Below are 24,366 nucleotides of genomic sequence, written 5' to 3' on the forward strand. Positions count from 1 at the left end.
GAGTCTAACAGCAGAGCTTCCTAATAAAACAACATAATGCAATGGGGCTTGGATTGAAGACCTGGAAGAAAAAGCAGTTTCCCTAATAGAGGTCACCTCCTATGCTGTTACATTATATCACAGATCTGCTCGTCTAGAAGAATGCTCTCTGAGCGATTTTGTTTTGTACATTTTAGAAATTAATCCAACTGATGTCCTGGCATACTGAGGAGCTTTATGTTAAGAGCCATTCAGTCTTTCATCTTTGTCTCCCTCGTCTCCTAGATTGACAGAAGCATTGTTTAGAATGTTGCTGGCTTGCTGTGTTCATTTTTGGCATGATACATCAGATATTTCATCTGTGTTTTTGAAGACAGGAACAGTTAACAAGAAATCATATATTCAGTTCCAAACCAGGCCATAGAGTGTAGATTCATAGATCAGCGAAATGGAGCACAGGAGAGATGGAGGGATTACTCTGCATGTCACGGCTGGGGCCGGGTCAGGCAAAGTCCAGAGGCAGGCCGAGGTCTGTAGCCAGCAAGCAGGAGTGTCCGAGGTGCCAAATCCAAATCGCTGTGCAAGTATCGCAGGTCCGAGGTCCAGAAGCCGAGGTCAGGGAGTCCGGGAGTCCAGAAGTCAAAAGCCAAAGTCAGGGAGTCAGGAACCAAAGTCAAGCCGGAGTGGATGCTAGAACGTCAGGGAGATGACTAGTTGCTTCCACAAAGCCTCCTCCCAAAGCCCACAGCTATATAGCCCTCTGCTGGCTGTTGCCCATTTGGGCTAATTGCTGGCTCTGGGAGGCAGCCAGGATCCTGTTACAACTCAAGCATCCTTGCTCTTAGGAGGGCCAGAATCCTCTCAAAACTCAGGACTCAGGGAGCGTCTTGCTTGTGAGCGTGCCGCCCTCCTCCGATCCCTGAGGTCCTGACGGAGGCGGTCACGCACACGAGCCACCCGAGAGGGTGAGGCAGGGGGGCTGGGATCTTCTTCAGCAGGAGGCAGGGGTACTGGTGCAGGTGGCAGGGGTACAGTTTCCTTGGCAGACTCGTCTTCCTCTGCAGGGTCCCCAGCACCCATGACACTATCCCCCCCCCAGGGCCCCCCTCCGTCGAGGGACCTGGGAGGTCGGGGTGGTCGTTGTGGAACTGTTGCACCAAGTCCGGGGCATGAAGATTGTCCACAGGCTCCCAAGACCGGTCTTCTGGGCCGTATCCCTCCCAGTCCACAAGGTACTGGAGGCCTCCGCGATGGTACCGGGAGTCCAGGATCTGGTGCACCTCATATTCTTCCTCGTCATCCACCAACACCGGTGGTGGCGGCGGTGGGCAAGGAGGCCGAGCTGGGTCAGGGGGTGCAGCTGGAACAAGGAGGGAGCGATGGAACACAGGGTGAATGCGGAGGTGAGGTGGCAACTGGAGCCTGAAAGCAACGGGGTTTATTTGGTCCATGACGGGGTAGGGTCCGATGAACCGCGCATCCAGCTTGTGAGACCGACCAGGCCGGCGCAGGTAGCGAGTCGAGAGCCACACCTGATCCCCCGGCTGGACTGGGGGGCCTTCCTGCCTCTTCCGGTCCGCAGCCAGTGTATAGGCTTCCTTGGCCCGCTGTAGCTGCTCTCGGAGCAAGTCTTGGCTGGCGCGGAGTTCTTGCAGGTAGGCCTCGACGGCGGGGACATTCGTGGGTGGCAGGATCGCCGGGAAGAACCGAGGGTGGTAGCCGTAGGTTGCAGCAAACGGGGTCATTTGGGTAGACGAGTGGACCGCGTTGTTGTATGCAAACTCCGCTAGAGGCAACAGAGTGGTCCAGTCGTCCTGCTGGTAGCAGGTGTAGCAGCGGAGATATTGCTCTAGCGTGGCATTGGTGCGCTCTGTCTGACCATCTGTCTGCGGGTGGTAGGCTGAGGACAGGTGCACTCGAGTACCCAGGCTGGAATGGAGGGCTTGCCAGAACCGAGAGGAGAACTGGGGTCCCCGGTCTGAGATCAGGTGGGCTGGGAGTCCGTGCAGACGAAAGATGTGTTGCAGGTAGAGCTGAGCTGTCTCCTGAGCTGTGGGAAGTTTCGGGCACGGAATGAAGTGGGCCATCTTGGTAAATAGGTCGACGACCACCAAGATGCAAGTCTGACCTTTGGATCGTGGGAGTTCCGTGATGAAGTCCATCGAGATGGTATCCCAGGGTCCTGAGGGTGCGGGCAAGGGCTGTAACAACCCCGAGGGTTTGGCCGGGACGTCTTTGGCCCGCCGACAGACGTCACAGGACCTGACATAACGGGCAACATCGGAGCGAACTCGTGGCCATCAGAATTCTCGCGTCAGCAAGTGGGTGGTCTTATGCTGTCCGAAGTGCCCGGCGGGCAACGAGTCGTGGGTCAGGCGTAGCACTTCTGCCCGTAAGGGCCCGGGCGGCACATAGAGGCGTTCGCGGTGTAGCAAGAGACCGCCTCGAGTCGTGAACTCGCCTGCCGAGTCATCTTGGGGGCCTGGAGGTGTTGCCGGACCCAGGGATCGTTGGCCTGGCTAACACGAATGTCCTCCACGAGTGTGGGTGAAGTGGAGGTGGCTGCAAACACTGAGGGCGGCAGGATGGGAGCAGCGGGCGTGGCCTCAGTTGAAGCAGGGGCGTATTCCGGTTTCCGGGAGAGTGCATCTGCTTTCCGGTTCTGGGTATGGGGGATGTAGGAGATCTGGAAGTCAAAGCGAGAGAAGAATAGGGACCACCGGATCTGGCGCTGGTTGAGACGGCGGGTGGTCTGGAGGTGCTCTAAGTTCCGGTGGTCGGTGAGCACTTGAACAGGGTGGCGAGCCCCTTCGAGGTAATGCCTCCAAACCTCAAAAGCCGCCTTGATCGCGAGCAACTCTCTCTCCCAGATGGTGTAGTTCTTCTCCGCAGTGGTGAGCTGGCGCGAGTAATAGGCGCAGGGCTGGAGTGGCTGAGACGGCTCCTCGCGCTGGGACAGCACTGCTCCCAGGGCCACGTTGGAGGCATCAGCTTCCACTGTAAAGGGAAGCTGGGGGTCAGGGTATCTCAGGAGTGGTCCGGTGGCAAAACGGGTCTTCAGAGTGGAGAAGGCATTATCGGCCTCTGGGGACCAGTGGAAAGGTTCTTTGGGGCGGAGTAGTTGAGTCAGGGGCGTGGTCAGAGATGCATAGGCCGGGATGAATTGCCGATAGTAATTGGCGAAACCAAGGAACCGCTGCAGGTCTTTGTGATTCTGAGGGGCCTGCCAGGTCAGGACCGCTTCCACTTTTTTCGGGTCCATGAGGATTCCCTGTGGTGACACAATGTGACCAAGGAACTCGACAGAGCGCAGGTCAAAGTCGCACTTCTCCAGCTTGGCGTAGAGGCCATGGGCTCGTAGGCGCTGCAGGACCTGGCGGACGTGCTCGGCGTGCTGGGCAGGATTGCGGGAGTAGATTAGGATGTCATCCAGGTATATGATCGCGAAGCGGTCGAGCAGGTCCCGGAATACATCATTCATGAACCTCTGGAAGACAGCGGGGGCGTTGGTCAATCCGAAGGGCATCACCAGGTGCTCGTACTGCCCGTATCGGGTCCCAAACGCGGTCTTCCATTCGCCTCCGGGCCGTATGCGCACCAAATTGTACGCTCCGCGGAGGTCCAGCTTGGTGTAGATTTGGGGCCCCTTTAAACGATCCAAGAGTTCAGGGATCAGTGGTAGAGGGTACCGGTCGCGGATGGTGATCTTGTTCAGGGCCCGGTAGTCATTGCACAGCCGGAGCTCCCCACTTTTCTTCTTCACGAAGAGGACTGGGGCAGACAGGGGAGAAGTTGAGGGTCGGATGAATCCGCGTTTCAGGTTCTTGTCCAGGTAGTCTCGCAAACCTGCCAACTCAGGCTCCGACATTGGGTACAGACGCCCCACCGGGAGTGGTGCCCCAGGTACCAAATCAATGGCACAGTCATAGAGTCGGTGAGGGGGAAGCTGATCCGCTCCTGTCTCCTCAAAGACATCGGCGAAATCCGCATACTTCTGAGGGAGCTGAGGACCACCACTCGGGATGCCGGCTGCTAGAGTGGTGGGAGGAGTCAGATGGGGGCATGGGTCTCGGAAGCGTAGTTCCTGCTGGGCCCAGTCCACGATGGGGTTGTGCAGCTTCAGCCAGGAAAGGCCTAGAATCAGCGGGAAGCGAGGCATGCGGGCGACATCAAACTGCAGCTGTTCTTGGTGCTGCTGGACGTGGAAGGTGATGGGACAGGTCTCCTGGGTGACGGGGCCAGAACGGAGGAGGCGCCCGTCAATAGCCTCCACCAGTGTTGGAGTCTCTTTTGGCTGCACTGGAATCTGGTGCTGCTTTACAAAGGCGGCATCTACGAAACAGTGGGCCGCTCCCGAGTCCAGCATGGCATACACGAACAGCCAGCGTCCATCGGGCAGACGGAGTTTGACTGGTAGCAGGAACGGGCCCGGGGTATCAGCCTGTTGTTCGGAGGACCCAGCTAGTCGCCCCAGGCTGGAGGGTCCACTTACGCCTGGGGCTGGCCTTTTGGCGGCGGTGGCAATGTAGGTCTGGGTATCCGATGTTTAGCAGGGCAGCCAGAAGCATAGTGGCCTGCCGTGCCGCAGTAGAGGCACAGGTTCTGCGTGCGGCGTCTGGCCTTCTCTTCTGGAGTCAGGCGGGGTCGAGCAGCTCCAAGCTGCATAGGCTCACCCTCGTCTCTGGTACTAGCTGGGGATGGGAGAGGAGCCAAGTGGCATGGCGCAGGGAGCTGGCGCCCTCTGGTCTTGGCTTGGCGGCGACTTTCCAGGCGGCCATCGATGCGGAGGCAGAGGGTGATAAGTTCCTGGAGCGTGGGGGGCCACTCCACCCTGGCTAGTTCGTCCAGGACTTCCTCTGCCAACCCCTCGGTAAACTGGTCCATCTGAGCAGCCTCATTCCACGCCAAGTCTTGGGCCAGGAGCTTGAATTCAGTGGCATACTGAGCCACCGAGGACTGGCCTTGTTTCAGGGCCCTGATTTTCCGGTTGGCTGTGGCTGCTTGGACTGGGTTGGAGAAGCAGCAGACAGGTGGGCCTCAAACCCCTGGTAATCAGTCAGTAGGGGAGAGGACCCAACCAGTAGGGGTGTGGCCCACTTGGCCGCCTGCCCCTTTAACAGACTAATGATAAAACACACCTTCGTCTTGTCATTGGGGAAGTCCCGTGCTCTTAGTTCAAAGTACAGCTGACACTGTGCCAGGAAAGCAGGAAATTCTTCCACGGCACCCCCAAATCTGTCAGGTGGGGGAACTGGGCACTTGGCTGGAGCACTGGCCGCAGGTTGTTGCTGCAAGTGCACTACTGCCTGTGTTAGCTGCTGTACCTGGGCTTGGAGCGCAGCCAGTAGTTCGGTGGTTTCACTTGCTTCAGCCTCCATCCTGTGGAGTGGGTGTTTGTTGGTGGAAGCAATCTGTCACGGCTGGGGCCGGGTCAGGCAAAGTCCAGAGGCAGGCCGAGGTCTGTAGCCAGCAAGCAGGAGTGTCCGAGGTGCCAAATCCAAATCGCTGTGCAAGTATCGCAGGTCCGAGGTCCAGAAGCCAAGGTCAGGGAGTCCAGAAGTCAAAAGCCAAAGTCAGGGAGTCAGGAACCAAAGTCAAGCCGGAGTGGATGCTAGAACGTCAGGGAGATGACTAATTGCTTCCACAAAGCCTCCTCCCAAAGCCCACAGCTATATAGCCCTCTGCTGGCTGTTGCCCATTTGGGCTAATTGCTGGCTCTGGGAGGCAGCCAGGATCCTGTTACAACTCAAGCATCCTTGCTCTTAGGAGGGCCAGGATCCTCTCAAAACTCAGGACTCAGGGAGCGTCTTGCTTGTGAGCGTGCTGCCCTCCTCCGATCCCTGAGGTCCTGACGGAGGCGGTCACGCACACGAGCCACCCGAGAGGGTGAGGCAGGGGGGCTGGGATCTTCTTCAGCAGGAGGCAGGGGTACTGGTGCAGGTGGCAGGGGTACAGTTTCCTTGGCAGACTCGTCTTCCTCTGCAGGGTCCCCAGCACCCATGACACTGCAAACCTGAAGTCCCAGGTTTGTAGAAAAATCTGAAAACTTTAAAAAAACAAAAACAAAACTGAAGGATTCCCAGCTCCCCAAAATAATGCAAACAATGCATGTAACTAAAGAAAAGAATGTCCACAGCTCTCAGTCACCATTTTTGGAGGTTGCTCGGCAACTAGAATAGTATTGTTGAACTTTCCAACCTTGGTTGCTGTAAAGCAAAACCACTGGAGGTGGAGGGAGTTGAACTGGAACAAAACAGCCCTTGAAAGGGTCCACCTCCCTTTCCTGTGATGCTGGGGACAGGCCCTGCAGTGATCACTGGAGACTCACCACCCAGACCACTTTACCTCCTGCTGACAGCCAGTGCTCAACTGCCAGACTATTCTTGGATAGAGACTACCAGGGCAGGGAGGGAGGGAAAGTTGAAGACAGAAGCAGATAAAGATAGGTTAGTGGTGGGTAGGAAGAAGAGAAGGAAGCAAGAAAAGCGGAGAGGCTATGGAGATTGCCAGAAAAGGGAAATGGGGGGGGGGGGGAGATACAGAGGAAAGTGCCCACCACAGGTTCTTGTGAGCACCTTGCTTGTACATTTCTAATGTAGCTATTAATCTGTACTGAAAATAAGCATGTAGATTGTAATCTTACATAGTACAGTAGCTTCTGGCCATCTTGATATGCAAATAAACCAGTAACTTGGGAATTTGCCATTATGGAAATCAAATGATCTGTCTGACCTTTTTTTTTTTTTTTTGGAGAAATTTGGTGACAGGGTTGAATGTTTTCCTTTTTTACAGAATGCTCTTTAAAGAAAGCCGAAGTGTTCATAATCATCTTACATCTGCTCCGTGAGTATAGCATCGAGACATGAATTCCTAATGTTTTGATGTATCTTCCCTTCGCTAACTGTGTCATAAACTCTCAGAATGGCTTGGGGTTTGGGTGTTGTTGTTGTTTTGCAACAGCTATTTTTTATTATTGTGATGAGATTGCAAATTAAGTGGCTTCAGTTTGACTTGGTATGCTGGTGTTGAACCAGCTTGTTTGTAACATTCAAATATGAATACATGCATTAGATTTCCTTGAGTGAAATAACTTTGACAGTGGCCTGGATCCTATGCCTTGTTCTGTTGAGTCAGTGGCATTACTCAAGGGAGAATTCCAGCAGGACACACACACACACACCACTGTCCCCAAGTATCCACAGACTCCTTAGAGCAGGATTTCAGGGAGCATGCTATTTAACATTTAAGCAGTATTATTTCCAATGTTAAGCATATTTACAACCATAATAATGGAATTGTTAATGGGTTTACTTCTAGAATTCAGTTTCCCCTACAATTACAGGTATTTGATCAGTGTTGCTACTGTATTCAATTGAAGTGTCAGTTGTGTCGCTGGAAATAGTCCAAATATTTTCCCTGAAAAAACACTATGTAATGTGGGCATTCTAAGTGGCAGCTTTGGTACTGTGGAAGAACCTCCCAAGGGGTGCCTGCCATTCTTAGTGAGCTGTGTTTTGCTTCAGGGTAAAGACTTACTTTAAAATCTTTTTCCAATTTATTCAGTCAGTGCCTTATAATCTGCTTGGATTTTCAATAATTACTTTGCTGCTGATGTTGGTGTGATTGTTTCTTTTATTAGTTTAGAATTGATCTTACTTCAGTTGTATTGTGGTGTTCATGTTTTGCTTTTTGAATTGAGAGTAGTCTTGAACGTTTTTGGAAAAGTGACAGTAAAGTCAACGCATACTTGTTCATTCTTATAACTGGACTATTTCAACAGAAGAGCCAAGGCTCCAAATGCAACATGCATGTAAGCCATATAAAAACACCTGACTTTTCTGAGAGTTTTCTTTCAAAATGCCTCACAAAAGATCAAAAACATTTTGGGATATGGTATGATTTTTTTTTTAACTTGGGTGCCTAAAGAACACTTTGAGTTTGTGGGTTTGAGAAGCAGATGCTAGAGGGAATTGGGTTTGTGCATTGTGTGTGCCCATAAGTGCAGAAATTCTTAGGGATTTTATTAAAGTTATTTTTTGCTCTGCTTTCTTCCTGATTATGTTTTCTCTACACTTGCAGAGCAGTTGGCCTTCTATTCATGGCCAATACATTTTTGGTTATATTTAAAGCTTTTGATTATAATTAAGCTCTTTCCCAAAAAATACTGATTTGCTCTCTAACTTTTTTTCACTAGGGCAAAGAAGAAGGTGATTCTGGCACCTAAACCCAAAGTGAAGGTAAGTGGTGAAAGCATGGAAAAGGTATAGAAATAAAAGTCAGCCTCAAGCTGTGTAGAGCAAATAAAAACATAAGCACAACGAGAAGCTATGTTGGGTCAGACCAATGGCCCACCCAGTCTAACACTCTGTGTCACACAGTGACCAAACTCCAGATGCCATCAGAAGACCCACCAGCAGGGCCAGAACTCCAGAAACCCTCCTACTGTCGCCCCCCCCCAAGCATGAAGAATACAGAGCATTGCTGCCCCATAGATAGAGTGTTCCATCTATATCTTGTGGCCAACAGCCACTGATGGATCTCTGCTCCATAAGTTTATCCAGTCCACTCTTGAAAATATCTGTGCATGTAGCTGCCACTATATATTGCAGCAGTCAGTTCCTTGTGTTAATTATTCTTTGGGTGAAGAATAATTTCCTTTTATCTGTTCTAAGCTTCTGCTCATTAATTTACTTAAGTGCCCATGAGTTCTTGTATTGTGAAAAGGGGAGAAAAGTACTTCTTTCTCTACCTTCACTATCCCATGCATAATTTTTAAACCTCTGTCATGTCACCCCTCAGTCGTCATTTCTCCAGACTAAAGAGCCCTAACATCTTTAACCTTTCTTCATAGAGAAGGTGTTCCATCATTTTACTTATGAGAGCCACCAAGGTGGCTATCAATTTAAAACATTTTAAAACATGATCAAATTACATTTTAAAACCATTAAAATTAATCTCCCTCCCAAGCATATATCATTAAAACAATTTAAAAACAGAGTTAAATACATACATAACATTAAAAAATGATAAGGAACTAGGGATCACTAGGGGCAGGGGTGAAATTCTAGCGGGAGCTCCTTTACATATTAGGCCACACACCCCTGTTGTAGACTTGTAAACTCTTGGAGGATTGGCCACATCAGGAGTATGTGGCCTAATATGCAAAGGAGCTGCTGCTAGAATTCCACCCCTGAACAGGGGTTGCCAAATGAAACAAAAAAACTTCACTTGCTAGCAGAAGACAGCAGCCAGGGCCGGATTAAACCCTGTGGAGGCCCCTAGGCAGTTGAAATCTTGGGGGCCCCCTCGCAAATTATCTGAAGAGTCGGAGCACCCACCCCACTGCCCGTGGCCCCCGCTGCAACCTGCAGGCACCGGTGGCTAAAAAGGCAAATGCAATACTGGCCTGTATTAACAGACGTATTGTGTCCAGATCATGTGAAGTGATGGTATCACTTTACTCTGCTCTGGTAAGACCTCACCTGGAGTATTGTGTTCAGTTTTGGACACTGCATTTTAAGAAGGATATAGACAAGCTGGAACAGGTCCAGAGGAGGGTGACGAAGATGGTGAGGGGTGTGGAGACCAAGCCCTATGAAGAAAGGTTGAGGGAGCTGGGCATGTTTAGCCTGGAGAGGAGGCGGGCGAGAGGTGATATGATCACCATCTTCAAGGATTTGAAGGGCTGTCATAAAGAGGATGATGAAGAATTGTTTTCTGTGGCCCCAGAAAGTAGGACCAGAACCAATGGGTTGAAATTAAATCAAAAGAGTTTCCAGCTCAACATTAGGAAGAACTTCCTGACAGAGCAGTTCCTCAGTGGAACAGGCTTTCTCGGGAGGTGGTGGACTCTCCTTCCTTGGAGGTTTTTAAACAGATGCTGGATGGCCATCTGACAGCAATGCGGATCCTGTGAATTTAGGGGGAGGTATTTGTGGATTTCCTGCATTGTGCAGGGGGTTGGACTAGATGACCTTGGAGGTCCCTTCCAACTCTACAACTCTATGACTGGTGAGGACTGGGAAAGTTATTTTAAAATTCACCATATGCCACATATATGAGAATATACTTATATTTTATGTTGAAGATGAATAGTTAGCACATAGTGACTAACACAGAACAGAATTCACAATATCTGGCATGCACTGGCAGTAAGTGTGGAAGAGGGAGCATCAACCATTTTGTGGCTCTTTACCTGCCTTGATTGCAACTGCAAGTAGAAATAACCTTCAACAGATATGCATCTTATTTAAAGGTAAGCATGCATACATACTCTATAGGAAGGAGGTGCTCTAAACTGCACTGAACATTGGTTCTCATGTTGGTATGGGTCACATGTGGCCCATTGTAAAAGGTGCCTCACATTCAGGTGAGAGTATTCTATGTACTACAGGGCACTTTCTATTTGTATTTTAAAACATTTATATCCTACCTTTCCTCCTAAGGCAATTAGTAACATATTTCTAAAGACATCTTACATAAAACCTGTCAGGTGTCAAAACACACAAAAACCCCTTCATTTAAAATGTCCACAGAAACAAAACATTTTGTCTTTCTGAAGACCAACAGCATTGTGATCCTTATTAGCTCCACAGAGAGCTTATTCCGCAGAAGTGGAGCCAGTACAGAAAAAATTTGTGAGCATCTGGTTGCCAGCTGTGTCACTCTCAGGGAAGGCAACACTAACCAATATTGATCTTAGAACCACACTGATGGCATGTGGATTCACAGAGACTGATGTCTTTCAGATATTTAGCATCACAATGCTAACCATGACTCCTAGCCTTTTAACATGGTCTACTAATGACTATAACTAGGTGACAGTCCTCATCTAGGATGCAAAAACAATAGCCACACATTATACTTTTTATAGATTCAACCCAAATGACTCCCAATATTGCTCAAGCTTTCTCCGGAATTCTTCACCAGTGAACCTCAAAAGTTCACACATTTTTTGTATCATCTGTTTGCTTAAGTTATATCCATCTTTCTCCCCAGTAAAGACTCGAAGCAGCTTACATCATTCTTCTCTTCTTCATTTTATCCTTACAACAGTCCTGTGAATTATCTTAGGCTGAGAATGTGTGTATAACTGGGCCAAGCCAAGGTCACCCAGCAAGCTTCCATGGCAGAGCAAAGATTTGAACCCAGGTCTCTCAGAACCTAGCCTGACACTCTTAACCACTAGTCCATACTTGCAGTAAATAAAAATAAATAAAGGAAGGAAGAATGCACAAAAGCAGTGCTTTCAGCTGCCATGGAGAATATATGCATTGATGGTGCCAGACTTCTGGGAGTAAGTCCCATTGAATAGACCAGAGTAGGATTCTGAGTAGACCTGGTTAAGACCCAGAGTCACTGTCAGCTTAACCTTCCTTCACAAGTTGTGAACATAAAAATGAAGGAGGAGAGAACAATGTTGTGAGCCAGTTTGAATCCCCACTGGGGAGAAAGGTGGCAGGGTATATATATTACAGTAAGTAATGATTGGGGGGAAAGTCACAGTGCTGAATTAGGCCCGCTGTCAGGGAGCTGGAGTTCTCCCGCTGTCAGGAAGCTGGCACGTTATGCTCTAAAACCTTCTAGGGATGGGTCATGGACTGTTTTCTTTAAGTGGTATAACTTGGATTTGTTTACCTGTTGTTTTTTCTTGGTCCAAACTATAGGTGATAACAGGAGATAAGTGAAGCACTGGTTTGTCCCAATGACAAAGGAGTGGGATATGTCAGATAAATACATAAGATTACTGGGGAGGGGAGGGAAATGGACTGAAGCATTAACAGCTGTTTGGTGGGGGAAGGCTCAGTGTCCCAACCATAACTCTGATGGTGCTTTGTGTTCCCCCCCTCCCCAACACCACATGACATGATTGGAGCAGACACTAGTCTGCCACCTGATACATATAGGGAATAGATGTTCCCTCTTTTTGAAGATCTTTCTGTTTTAAAAATACATTTCATAATTGTCTTATCATAACAACATGCTACCAGCAGTTAACTATAAGAGCTTGTTTAATAAGCAAGCGAACACTATATCTACAATATTGATAGCATCTTAAATAAAATGACATTAATAAGATCTATGCCTGGCTACAGACTTACAGAATGAGACTACTCTTGAAAATTCTGACTGTCTGCTTTAGGAAAAAAACATTTTAACTTTGTTTGTTTTCCCCCCATTAGGACTCTAGTCCAAAGAAGGAGCAGAAAACCTCTATCCCTTTTACTTCATCTTGTGTTCCTGCTTCAAGTACCACCACTTCTGTCAGTGCCCTGGCTAGTTCTAGCTGTAACCCAACTCCAGAGACAATCTGCCTGGATGACTCGCTGGATGAAGACCTCTCCTTCAATCCACCTTCACTAGATTCTCTTTCTGATGCTCTGGCTGTTATTAACAATGGAGCTAAAAATTCTCCTGTTGGAACCTCTGTAGAAACACCAAGTTCCAGACCTCGGCCTGGGTTGAGAGAAGAAAAGTTAGCAAGTATAATGAGCAAGTTGCCTCTTTCATCCTCAAAAAAGGTAGAGGCTGTTCAAGCACCACACTCCTCAAGTCTTATAGCTGGGCACATAGCACCAGTACCAAAGAAATCCCAAGATTTGCTTCAGACTGGTATATCTTCAGGCCTTATTGCTGGATCTTCAATTCAGAACCCCAAGGTTTCCTTGGAACCTTTGCCAGCCAAACTTCTACAACAAGGATTACAGAGGTCAAGCCAGATTCAAGCTGCTTCCTCTTCCCAGGCCCATATTTCTTCTTCCTGTAAGGTCCAAGCCACAACTACCCCTGCTTCACAGAGGCCAAAGGATACAGCTGTCCTTATAACCTCTTCAGAAGGCCAAAGTTGTGGCTCTTCAAATTTACAAATAACCAAGATTCACCAACAGTCAGCTGCCCAACAAAAATACGTGTCTCCTCTACAAGCAACTATTAGTAAATCTCAGACCAACCCTGTTGTGAAATTAAGTAGCAATCCCAGACTGTCATGTTCATCCCCAGTTACTAAGACTTCAGATAAGCAAATAGTTTATCGCCTTCCTTTGCCTAACACCACCTCTGGAAGTAGTTCTCAAATGGCTCACCCACTTGTGTCTCGGGCAACATCCAGCACCTCTACCTCTAGTAACTATTTAGCCAAGGCCATGGTATCACAGATTCCTGCCCAGGGTTTCAAGCCTCCTTTTTCCATGGCTCCCTCACCCAAACCTGCTGCCTCTCCCAAGCCCACAGCATCCAAGCCTTCTGTAACACCCAAGCCTGCTACATCACCTAAATTGTCGTCATCCAAGTCCACTCCAACACCTAAACCCACATCATCTCCCAGTTCTTCCAGTTCAAGTGCACTAGTATCCCAGAGCAGTCACTCCAGCAGCAATTCCCTTCATAAACAGCCCAGTGGAGCAAATGTCAGCAGGCAGTCTCCTACACTTAATTTACTGCCCACTAATCGCACCTCAGGCCTTCAACCAGCAAAGAACCCTCAGGCCCCTTCAAAATTGTCCGGCTCTTCTGCTGCTGGAACTGTTGGCAAAAATAATTTGAGTGGAGTTGGAATGAATGTACCTGTCAACAGGGGCAACAACCTTAATACAAGTGGCATTAATAGGACTAATCTCTCTGGGGCATCAGGAAGTGGAACACAGGGTGCTACGAAACAATTGTCAGCTCCACATAGACCATCTTCTGCCTCAGGGTCTACAGTTATACCAGCCAGTGTGCAGGTATGTGTTGAGCGTGAAATGTGATATGGCTAATTGTGTCTTATGTAATACATATGTAATTGCCTGCCCAACTGCTAGAGGGAGTAGAAAAAACGTTTGCTAGTTATGACATGAAAGGAGACCAACAGTGCAATTCTAAACAGGGTTAGTCCATTGACTTTGCTTAGAATTTCCCTACAAATATTAGAGGAGGGGGCCAAGGCTCAGTGGTAGAGCAGCTGTTTGGCATGTAGAAGGTTCCAGGTTCAGTTTCCGGCATCTCCAGTTAAATGATCTACAACAGGTGATTTGAAAGACCTCTGCTTGAGACCCTGGAGAGCCACTGCCAGTCTGAGTAGACAGTACTGACTTTAGTGGCCAATTCAGTCTAAAGCAGCTTCATATTCTGTTTTAATTAACCAGTTCTCCTTTATTAGAGAAGAACAATTTTCAATGCCATACCAAGAACTAATCTGGCAACAACCTGTATATTTAATATTAATATACAATGCAATATCTTATAGGAATAGCTGCAACATAATTAAGAAGAAAAACATATGACTCAAATGGTCTATCCAGACTAACAGTGCAGTCCTATGCAGAGTTATACCCTTCTACATCTGTTTAAGACAGTAGGCTTGGAACATGTAACTGCTTAAAATTGCACTGTAAGAATGTCAGTGATAGTACTTCAGAAGTTACTGGCTGTAATGCATTTCTCCACATATGATGAAAGACTATTCTGAGTTCTTGGAACAAGCAACAAAGCACTGAGGAACTTTCTGGAACAAGCCAAACCTGTACAAATGAGATGGGCTTCACCTGAACTAAAAGGGAACCAGGCTGCTGGCAATCAATATCAAAAAGGTAGCAGAGCAGTTTTTAAACTAATCCCAAGGAGAAAAGCTGACAGGAGCTGGAGAGCTTCTGGTTCAGGACAAGTCATCCCAAAGGGATGATTGCATAAGCACTCAGGATAATATTGATAGGAGGGTAACAGAAATTGGAAGTGAGTGTAGGTTGGCGACTGAGACCCATGTGTGGCAACTATGGGGCCAAGGGAGACAAGGGTTACTGGAGAGGAAACACATTGTTTTATTTATTTACCTTAAATTTCTATCCCGCCCTCTCCGCGAGCGGACTCAGTGTCAATGCTAGAAGTTTCTCAACCAAGATGGGGGAGCTGGAGTGCTTGGTGTTTAATGGCAATTTAGATATAATTGGTATCTCAGAAACATGGTAGAATGGGGAAAATGTATGGTATACAGTCATTTCTGGATATAAGCTCTATAGCCAGGACAGGGAAGGATGGATTGGGGGAGGTGTTGCATTGTACATTAAAGAAGGCATAGAATTGTACATTAATGTACAATGTTGCATTGTACATTAAAGAAGGCATAGAATCAAATAACTTAGAAAACATCAGGAATTTACTCCCCGACAGAAGTGATATGGGTGGAAATACTGGGCTGTATGGGTTACTTAAAAAGTGGGGGTCTGCTATTGCCCACCTGATCAAACCCTTGAGGTTGGTCTTGAAATGGAGAAGAAAATAAGGGAGGTGACTAAAACAGATAATGTTATGATACTGAGAGACTTCAGCTACCATCACATTGACTGGGTAAACATGTGCTCAAGTCATGCTGTAGAAATGAGATTTCTAGACATCATAAATGACTGTTCACTGGAACAGTTGTTCACAGAGCCGACCAGCAGCGTAGTGATCTTAGACTTGGTTCTGAGGGGGTCTCAAGACCTGGTAAGAGATTTAGAGAAAACAGTGACCACAATGCTGTTAAATTCAGGTCAATGGAAAGTTACCTCTGAAGTCTGAAATGGTAACATTTGATTTCAAAAGAGAGCTTTACAAAAATGAGGGGAATAGTAAAAAGGAAGCCAAACAAGGAACAGAGTCAAATCCCTAGAGAATACTTGAAAGCTACTTAAAACCACATTAATTGAAGCCCAAATAGAATGCCTTCCTCATGTTACGAAAGGCACTGCCTACTCTAAAAAAAAGCCAGCATGGTTAACACAAGTCAAGGAAGCTATAAACAGTAAAGAGGCTTTTTCTTTTTTAAAAAAGTGGAAGTTCTGCCTCAATCAAACAGTAAGGACCACAGGCTCTGGCAAAAGAATTGAAAGTCAAGGGTTAGCCATGCAAAAAGATGAAAAAGGAATAAAAGAATTCTAAAAGGAAGATAGGGAGATGGCAGAGAAGCTCAGTGACTTTTGCTTCTATATTCACTGTGGAAACATGGAGCATGTACCCATGCCAAAGCCCCTGTTTTCAGGAATAATAATAATGATAATAATAATAATAATGATGATAATAATAATAATAATAATAGCTTTTATTTCTATCCCGCCCTCCCCGCCTAGGCGGCTCAGGGCGGCTAACAACAGCTCATACGTTAACCTAAATAATAAAACTTTGAATTTAACAATTAAAATTAAACATATAAAAACCAGTTAGTTAAATTAAAATACATAATTTAAGTTACACTATATGAATATATATATCTGGCAGCAATAAGACTGTTCTGGCGCTGGTTCTGCCAGTTTAGATAATATTATAGATGGCGGTACTTTGTACCAGGCAACTCAGCAGTCGATGTCATTATAGGCTTGTCTAAAAAGGGCGGTCTTGCAGGCCCTGCGGAACTGGTCAAGGTTCCGCAGGGCCCGCACTTCCTCCGGAAGCTGGTTCCACAGTGCAGGTGCCGCAACTGAAAAGGCCCGTGCTCTGGTGTTTTGGAGTTTGACCTCTCTCGGTCCAGGGATGGTCATTTTGTTTTTACCCACTGACCTCAGTGCCCTCTGGGAGTCTGAAGAACTGAGCCAAATTGAAGTGACCAGAAATAAAATTCTAGACCTATTGGGGAAATTAAAAACCAATAATTTCCAGGTCCTGATGGCCATTATGTCCCCAGGAGAGCATTATGCTCCTCAGACAGCAATTTATTGGTGGTCCCCGGCCCCCAAGACATCTGGCTATCCTTAACCAGGGCCAGGGTCTTTTTGGTCCTGGCCCCAACCTGATACCTGCCGACTACCATCAGGGCCCTATAGGAGGGCAAGGGGGAGGTACTTGTGATTTTCCTGCATTGTGCAAGAGGTTAGACTAGATGACCCTTTAGGCCCCTTCCAACTCTATGATTCTGTGACCTTATGAAATTCTGCAGGGCCTGCAAGGCAGAGATGTTCCTCATTGAGAAACCTGTAAGAGAACATTTCAGCCTCCCAGGACACTCATTGGGGAACCTTAAAGTAGCTGTTTTATTGCAAAGGAATTTCAGAAACAGACTAAACAGGAGATGGCTAAATTACTACATCAGTTAGAATAATGGAACCCCCAAGGCTTAACAGAAATATCAGGTTATTTCCTCATTATATGCTAAGAAAATCAGTTCTCACATCTGTTTGTTAACTCTTTTATTATCTGTATACTTATTTGTTGCTGTTCACAGGTTTTACCAACTGCTTTAATCCAATCTTAGCTATACTTATTGCTCAGTTAGATAGGCATTTTGACTCCAATTAGCCCTTCCTGGCAACTTACCCACCCCCTGCACCCTCTCTCTGTCCATATGTAATATTTAGCAACATCTGTTTCAACGTATTTGAAGAAGTGTGCACGCACATGAAACCTTATACCCAGAATTAAACTTTGTTCATCTTAAAAGTAGAAAGTGAAAAGATTTACTTTATGTGGCCATTGGCCGTCACAATATAAGATTAAACATGATATCATAAAAAGTAACCAGACAGAAATAAAAACGGTCCAGTAAACAGACCAATGGGTTACATAATGCAAGAATTACAACCTTAAATGCATTACTAAAATGCTAAAATACAAACATTTAGGTTTAAACTGCTAAGATATTATAACACCATAATGCTGAGACAATATCTAAACAGTTAATTTAAAAATGTAAATCCACTGAACCCATTAATGGTAAATATCAATATACTATAAAATTATAGACATCTAAAATAAAGTCAACTAATCTAAGGAGGCAGTTTTGGCTCTGATTTTTCTAACAGCCAAGCCAAAAAGAGACTCTCTATAGGTGACAAATGGATCAGTATCAGATAACAAAAAGACCAGTTCATTGGTGTCAGAAGAATATTTACGCCCTGCTAACAGATTATCAATAAATTTGGCTCTAGCCTCTTTGTACATGGGACAAAATAAAATATAATGGATTAAATCCTCTAAAACTGTAGCTCCACAGATAAAAAAATGCTGAGTCATTGGAATTTGAAGATATCTTCCCTTAAGAAGAGCTGTTGGCATTGACTGGAAACGCAAAGATGTGAATGCCTTTCTGAGAATTTGAAATGAGATGTTCGCTAAGTAAGGGGACCTAACGTGGTCTCTTTTAAATAGCTTAAACCAAGGGGAAGAGCTGGACTGGGCAATTGTTTAACTGTCCAAATGGACATCACATTCATGGACCCAGTTTCATAAACTGGAATTATTAATCAAAGCCCCTATTAGATCGTCTGGAATAGAGTACCGAACAAGTATGTTATTATAGCAAGCAGCCCAGGATGTATCCTTATGTGTCATTAACTGATGACATTGTTTGCTAAGTATGTTGGTGTGTTACCTTTCTTCCAGAATTTAAGCAAAGCTAGATGAACACGAGCTCTGATTGAGGGCAGGCCCAGTTCCGCCCTCATTAGGGCTGCTCATCTTAAAGGTGCCTCTGGACTCAAACTTTGTTCCATTGCTTGAATCTTATTTTAGAATAAAACTGGACTGATCAAGCAAGATTAATTTTGCTGTGTTTTTCAGCTGTATTGGACATATGAACATATGGACATATGAAGCTGCCTTATACTGAATCAGACCCTTGGTCCATCAAAGTCAGTATTGTCTACTCAGACTGGCAGCGGCTCTCCAGGGTCTCAAGCTGAGGTTTTTCACACCTATTTGCCTGGACCCTTTTTTGGAGATGCCAGGGACATTCTGCTTACCAAGCAGATGCTCTACCACTGAGTCACCGTTCCTTTTTGCTGTTTGTAAGTTTAAAAACATTAAAAATTATTAATGCAGCATGAACAATATTAGATATTGATTATGCTTCAAAGTTCCTTGTTCTCTTTTTCTCCCTCTGAACAAGGATACCCTTTCTTTATATCCATCCAATGAGTGTTCATATCTTCAGCACCTGATTGTCACATTCTTCTTGCTCCAGAAAGTGTTAAAGATAATATTGGGAAGATATTTGGCTTATTCATTCATTAGCCCTGTTCCTTTGAAAATATGATAGTTGTTCTAGAAATGTGTTTTTAAAATCAATGTATAGCTAAAATGCACCAGCATATTTTGATGTGAAAGATGTTTCATTACTTCAATAGTTATTAAACAGAGAACAGCTCCGATATGACAGTCTTAAAACTGTTAGCGTAATAAGCAATTTTACATTGCAGTTAGATAGACATGCAGTATTATGGGATTACTTGTGGGTTTATGAGCAGACATTAGTACAGTTGGAGCAACAGTATTATTTTGACTTACTATTTTTTCCTGACACTGCTAATTTTGCTTATTTCATTGGAAGCCTACTTCGTTCACTAATTTCGTTCACTAATGACTAGAAGATTCATTCTGCCACCCATCTTTCTTCCCCTCTTGATAAACTGTGAAACTGTTATTTTGCTGACTCTTAAAGATATAATATTGGGAAGATGTTAGGATTTCATAGCAGACAATAATAATGGAGTGACCTTGTTATATCAGCAGGCATTTTGGACAGGCATGGACCATAGATGCATCCAGGAGAATGTAGGTGTATCTTAACTCACATTGAAATCCAGTGAAATTTGTAGCCCAGGGTGATGTCCTTTTTAATTATTACATAAATAAGCTTAATGTAATAATAATAAAATAATTGAATAGCCAAATTACATCAAAATTTAGAACAAGAGGTCAACAAATAAGTAACAAATGCAGGAGTTGCCTGCACATTTGTTTAGTGTGCAGGTATGCATTTGCTCATGATTGCACTTAGATTCCTCGCTGCTGTTCACCTCTATTATTTCCCTTTCTTTAAAGCATTTTTAAGAAGACCTTTAGTCTCACCAAAATCTTTTTATTGCCATTCATTTCACATGCTAGTTGTTTTAGCATCCCTGGTATCCTTGGAACATATCTTAACATAAAGGATTTATTTTCTTGTTTTAAAGAGCCATATTTGCTTCTGTACTGAGCCATGTTCAGCTCTAGAGCCATAGGTTTCAGAGCTCTATTGTAGACATATCTAACCTATTCTGGATTGTACCCCGAGTGCTGTTATATGTTAGGGGTTTATATTGAAATACTTTGTATATTTATATTGCTTTTAAAGAATGCCTAAAAGTGTTTCAGAAAAATAGTTACTCTTCTTGAATATTGCATCCAGCCTGTAAGCTTTCCCAGTGTGTTTGATTTCAGTTTCTCTGTAGGCTCTTCCTTTCTTCTTCGTGGAAAGTGGTCCTTAGATTTGGACCAAGATGAGTGAGCTTGGTTTAGTGTAGGAAAGGTGATCTGGCTAACAAGAACAAATTGTACAATTTTTGGTAATTTTAACACATTTTCAAAATCATTGTATTTTCCTTTTAGAAGTTTTTGTTTCTATATTTAGGAAGAAATGAACAAGTTTGGATGATGGGTATTCATAACTTGCAGTTGTTGTAGGACTGCTTTTACACACGCATACACACACAGAATTTTTAGTTGTGACTGTCTTGTTTCCTAAGCTGAAATCATGCCTTAGAAACTATTTTAAAAACAAATGGACAAGACACACGGATGTCTCTGGTGAAATAGTATGAATAGGAAGAGTACTTAAAGTATTGTAAAACTTTCTTCAGTGTAATGCTAACAGACAGCTTTGCAAACAGCAAAAAAGTAGAGGATGTACCACCACCTGGAGATTTAATAAAAGCAGCTGGTACACAATTCACGCTACACTAAATAATTCGTTTTGCTATTTTTGCTATTCTTGCACAGTAGAACTAAGTTGCAAAATGCATTACTTAGTGTAGTGTGAATGCACCCATAGATCTTCTTCGTGGTCTCTGTGCAGTCCCACACATGGGTCTTGCTGCAGGCAACGGATCCATACCTCGGAGCTCCAATAGCTCGCCTATAGCGTTTTTTGGTGCGCTCCCCTCCCGCCCTGGGGAGCAGGCAGCGACTGCGCATGCCTGGAGCAGGGGGGGAACGCCCATTCCACTCAGTTTCTTCCTTACCGCCGCCCGGACAACACCTTCCTCGCTGCGTTTCCTCCTTAGCTCCCTCGTTCCTCCTCTTCGATTGGTATCGTATCTCTTACTTGCTCTCGTACTCCTTCATTTTTCTCTCTACTTTCGTCCCTATACATATATAAAAAAAAGTCCGTTTCTGCGCTTTCTTTCCCTCTTTTTTTTTTCCCCTCCCTCCCCTCCCCTGTCCGGAGCGTATGGAAGGGAAGGTTACCTTTAAAAAGTGCAGGCGCTGTGGGGCTAAGATCCCCACCACTGACGGCCACAGCTACTGCCTCTTCTGCCTTGGGGAAGCCCACCGAGTGGACTCTTGCCCACACTGTGCTAATTTCGGGAAGCAAGCTTGTAAGAACCGTGCAGCAAGGCTCCAGAGCTTTTTGCTTGAACGCTCTTTGAGGGCGATGCCCGCATCTGATTCGCCGCCTCCCCCACCTCGAGCGGGAGATTCGGCTACTTCGGACGTGCCTCTCTCGCAAAAGCAGACGCACAAGTCCGTAAAGAAACTATCGAAGCACGCCGGGACCGGCCATAAGTCTTCTAAGAAATCGCGCCATTCCGACTCCGCAGATTTGGTGCCAAAAAGACCTCGTCACTCCGAATCGGCTGATTTGACATTGAGAAAGCCCTACGAGTCGCACCCAACCTCGCACCCGACTCGGGTTTCGGCCTCGGCTTCCGCTTCTATGGACCCCAACGCAACCCCGGCTGGACAACTTCTGCTCCCTCCGGAACTGTCGGCCCCGTCAGATGTAATTACTGACATGCCGCAGCTAACTCCTCATTCTTCTACGGCTGTAGAAGTAATTCCGATCCAATCGCGTTCACCTTCGGTCCGTAGCGTGGTTCCTTCTGATTTTCTCGAGCCCGACCCATCCTCCGACCCTACTCAACAATATATGAAGTCTTCACTTTGACTTGCATCCTTCCGAGATGTCGCAGTTTCTCCCTTGTACAGGGAGTCAGCAACCCAGAGTTCTGCTCATCGAGTCCGCTCTCGTTCTCCAGCAGACCAGCCCCTGACACGTCGGATTCGATCCCGTTCGCCAACACCTCTTCCTCCTCTTCGAGTCCGCTCTCGCTCCCCATGTAGGCGCCGCGATTCCGGCTCGTCGAGTTATTATGAACATCATGGTCACTATGCGCGCCCGCATCTCGACTATCCATCTCGTCCACGCTACGACTACTCATCCCATTCGCGATCTCCTTCACCAAGGATTAGGCCTCGCCATCGCCTGTCCCGTTCCCCTTCCTATGAAGGAACACACCGCTCCAGATACCAGGAGCTGGGTCGTGAGGTTATTACCCCTCGGATCCGCTATGACGACTCTCCTCGAACCTGTGCTTACGGTCGACTCCGAGACTCTCCTAGAACCCGAGACTCTCCTCGAACCCGTGGTTACGATCGACTCCGAGAGTTCTCCGAATTTCGAGACCCCGAATACTTTCCTTCTCGGCACTTGGAACCGTCTCCAGTCCAAGAGCGTTCTCGACCTCGGGACTCGGATAAACCTTGTACCATCTCTGCTACGGCTTCGACGGCCCCCATCCTTATTTCTCTACCTCGACCATCTTGAGATACTCACACTCCTAAGCTTCGAGCCTTGGCCTCGGAACCCATCACACCACCCCACTCACCCGCTAGAGAGGACTCCCACTCCCACTCCGACAAGGAATCCTCTGCATCGTCGGATTCGGAGGACCACCCTGCTTCTGTAGCTTCAGAATCCGCACCACAGCAGCACCTTTCGCCATCTTCTAAAGCATACTTAAATCTCATCACCACGATGGCGGATGCTCTCAAAATTGCTTTGCCTTCTGACTCCCCCAAGGTTTCAGACATTGTGCACGACTTAGTACAAGCGGACTTCCCACCAGGGTCACTCCTGCCAATGCTGCCCATGCATCTTGAGGGCTTGCGAGAGGCTTGCGACAAGCCTGCCTCTGTCCCACCTACTTCTAAACGATTTGACTCACTCTACAGAGTACATACCCCGGATGCCAAATTTCTGGCTGCACATCCAGCGCCTACTTCTATTATAGTACACTCCGCCACTAAGGCCAAGCCTTCTAGACACCCCACACCACCCGATCGCGAGGGTAGAAAGCTGGATACCCTGGCTTGGAAGTTATTTAATCTGGCTTCTACTAATTCCAAACTCAATAACTATTTAGCCTACTTCTCTGCTTACGTCTTCAATCTGGCGAACCAATTTACGCCCCTCATCCCCTCCCTCCCTGAGACCTCTCAGAGAACGGCCTCAAACTTGGTGTCTGAATTGTCTAGAGTCTCCAAACAGCAGATTAACACCATACGCCTAGGCCTCTTCCATGCATCCACGGACGAAGTGCTGACCTCAATTGATGATGGCCGCAAGCGTGCCAAGCGCCTGGGAGTTTCCCAACCTAACTCCCAACAATTTACTTGTGCTAAAACGTGGAGACCATCGTTTCAGAAACGCCAACGGTCACCGAAACAAAGTGACTACTGGAGGAGGAGGGGTGCACAGCAAAAGCCTCAGTTTCAACAGAAGCCGAGGTCCCAACAAACCAAGAAGGCCTCCCTCCCGTCTAAGCAGTCTCTTTGACTCTCTTCTAATTCCTCCTGCTTACTAAACTCGTCTCTCACCCTTCCTTCCGACTTGGAACTCGATCACAACCGACTCCTGGGTCCTAACCATCGTGCGTCTAGGCTACGCAATCGAGTTTATTTCACCACCTCACCACCACTATTTCATAGCTACCCCGTCCTCTCCTCACCTCCATCAGGAGAGTCTGGACTTGCTCCAGAAAAATGCCATAGAACCCGTTCCTCCTCAACTTCGAGGGACGGGCTTCTACTCGAGATACTTCCTGGTTCCCAAGAGGGATGGAGGCAAGCGTCCTATCCTAGATCTTCGGAAGCTGAACAAACACATCGCTTACAGGAGATTCAGGATGATATCTCTACAAACCATCTTGCCTCTGATACCCAAGAATTCTTGGATGGCTTCCCTAGATCTCCAGGACGCTTACTTCCATGTGACAATCCGACCTCAGCATCGGAAGTATCTTCGATTCGCCATGGGCCAGCATCATTTTCAGTACATATCCCTGCCGTTCGGTCTCTCCACTGGACCCAGGGTGTTCACCAAGTGCATGGCGGGGGAGGGCGGGATATAAAAATACGCCTTGGCGGGGGAGGGCGGGATATAAAAATAAAGTTTATTATTATTATTATTATATTATTATGGCGGTGGTAGCAGCTGCCCTCCGCATCCGGAGCATACCAGTCTTTCCATACATCGACGACTGGCTCCTCATTGCACCAACTCGGGACCAACTGGAAATAAATCTCAACACGACCCTCTCTCTCCTAACTTCTCTGGGCCTGTGTGTGAACACCTCCAAATCACACCTCACGCCAACCCAGGACTTTCAATTCATAGGGGCC

At 46.6% G+C, this 24,366-nt stretch overlaps 1 protein-coding gene across 1 annotated transcript in view; it reads left to right on the top strand.

Annotated features, from left to right (window-relative positions):
- The window catches only part of UBN2 (ubinuclein 2), an 80,828-nt gene that overhangs the window by 50,097 nt on the left and 6,365 nt on the right, over positions 1 to 24,366 (top strand). Inside the window, exons 12-14 of the mRNA XM_060245317.1 lie at positions 6,772 to 6,822; positions 8,174 to 8,216; positions 12,162 to 13,700. Coding sequence (XP_060101300.1) covers positions 6,772 to 6,822; positions 8,174 to 8,216; positions 12,162 to 13,700 — 1,633 coding nt within the window. The remainder of the gene's footprint in view (positions 1 to 6,771; positions 6,823 to 8,173; positions 8,217 to 12,161; positions 13,701 to 24,366) is intronic.

The sequence above is a fragment of the Heteronotia binoei genome, chromosome 8, assembly GCF_032191835.1.
Source record: "Heteronotia binoei isolate CCM8104 ecotype False Entrance Well chromosome 8, APGP_CSIRO_Hbin_v1, whole genome shotgun sequence".
Lineage (NCBI taxonomy): Eukaryota > Metazoa > Chordata > Lepidosauria > Squamata > Gekkonidae > Heteronotia > Heteronotia binoei.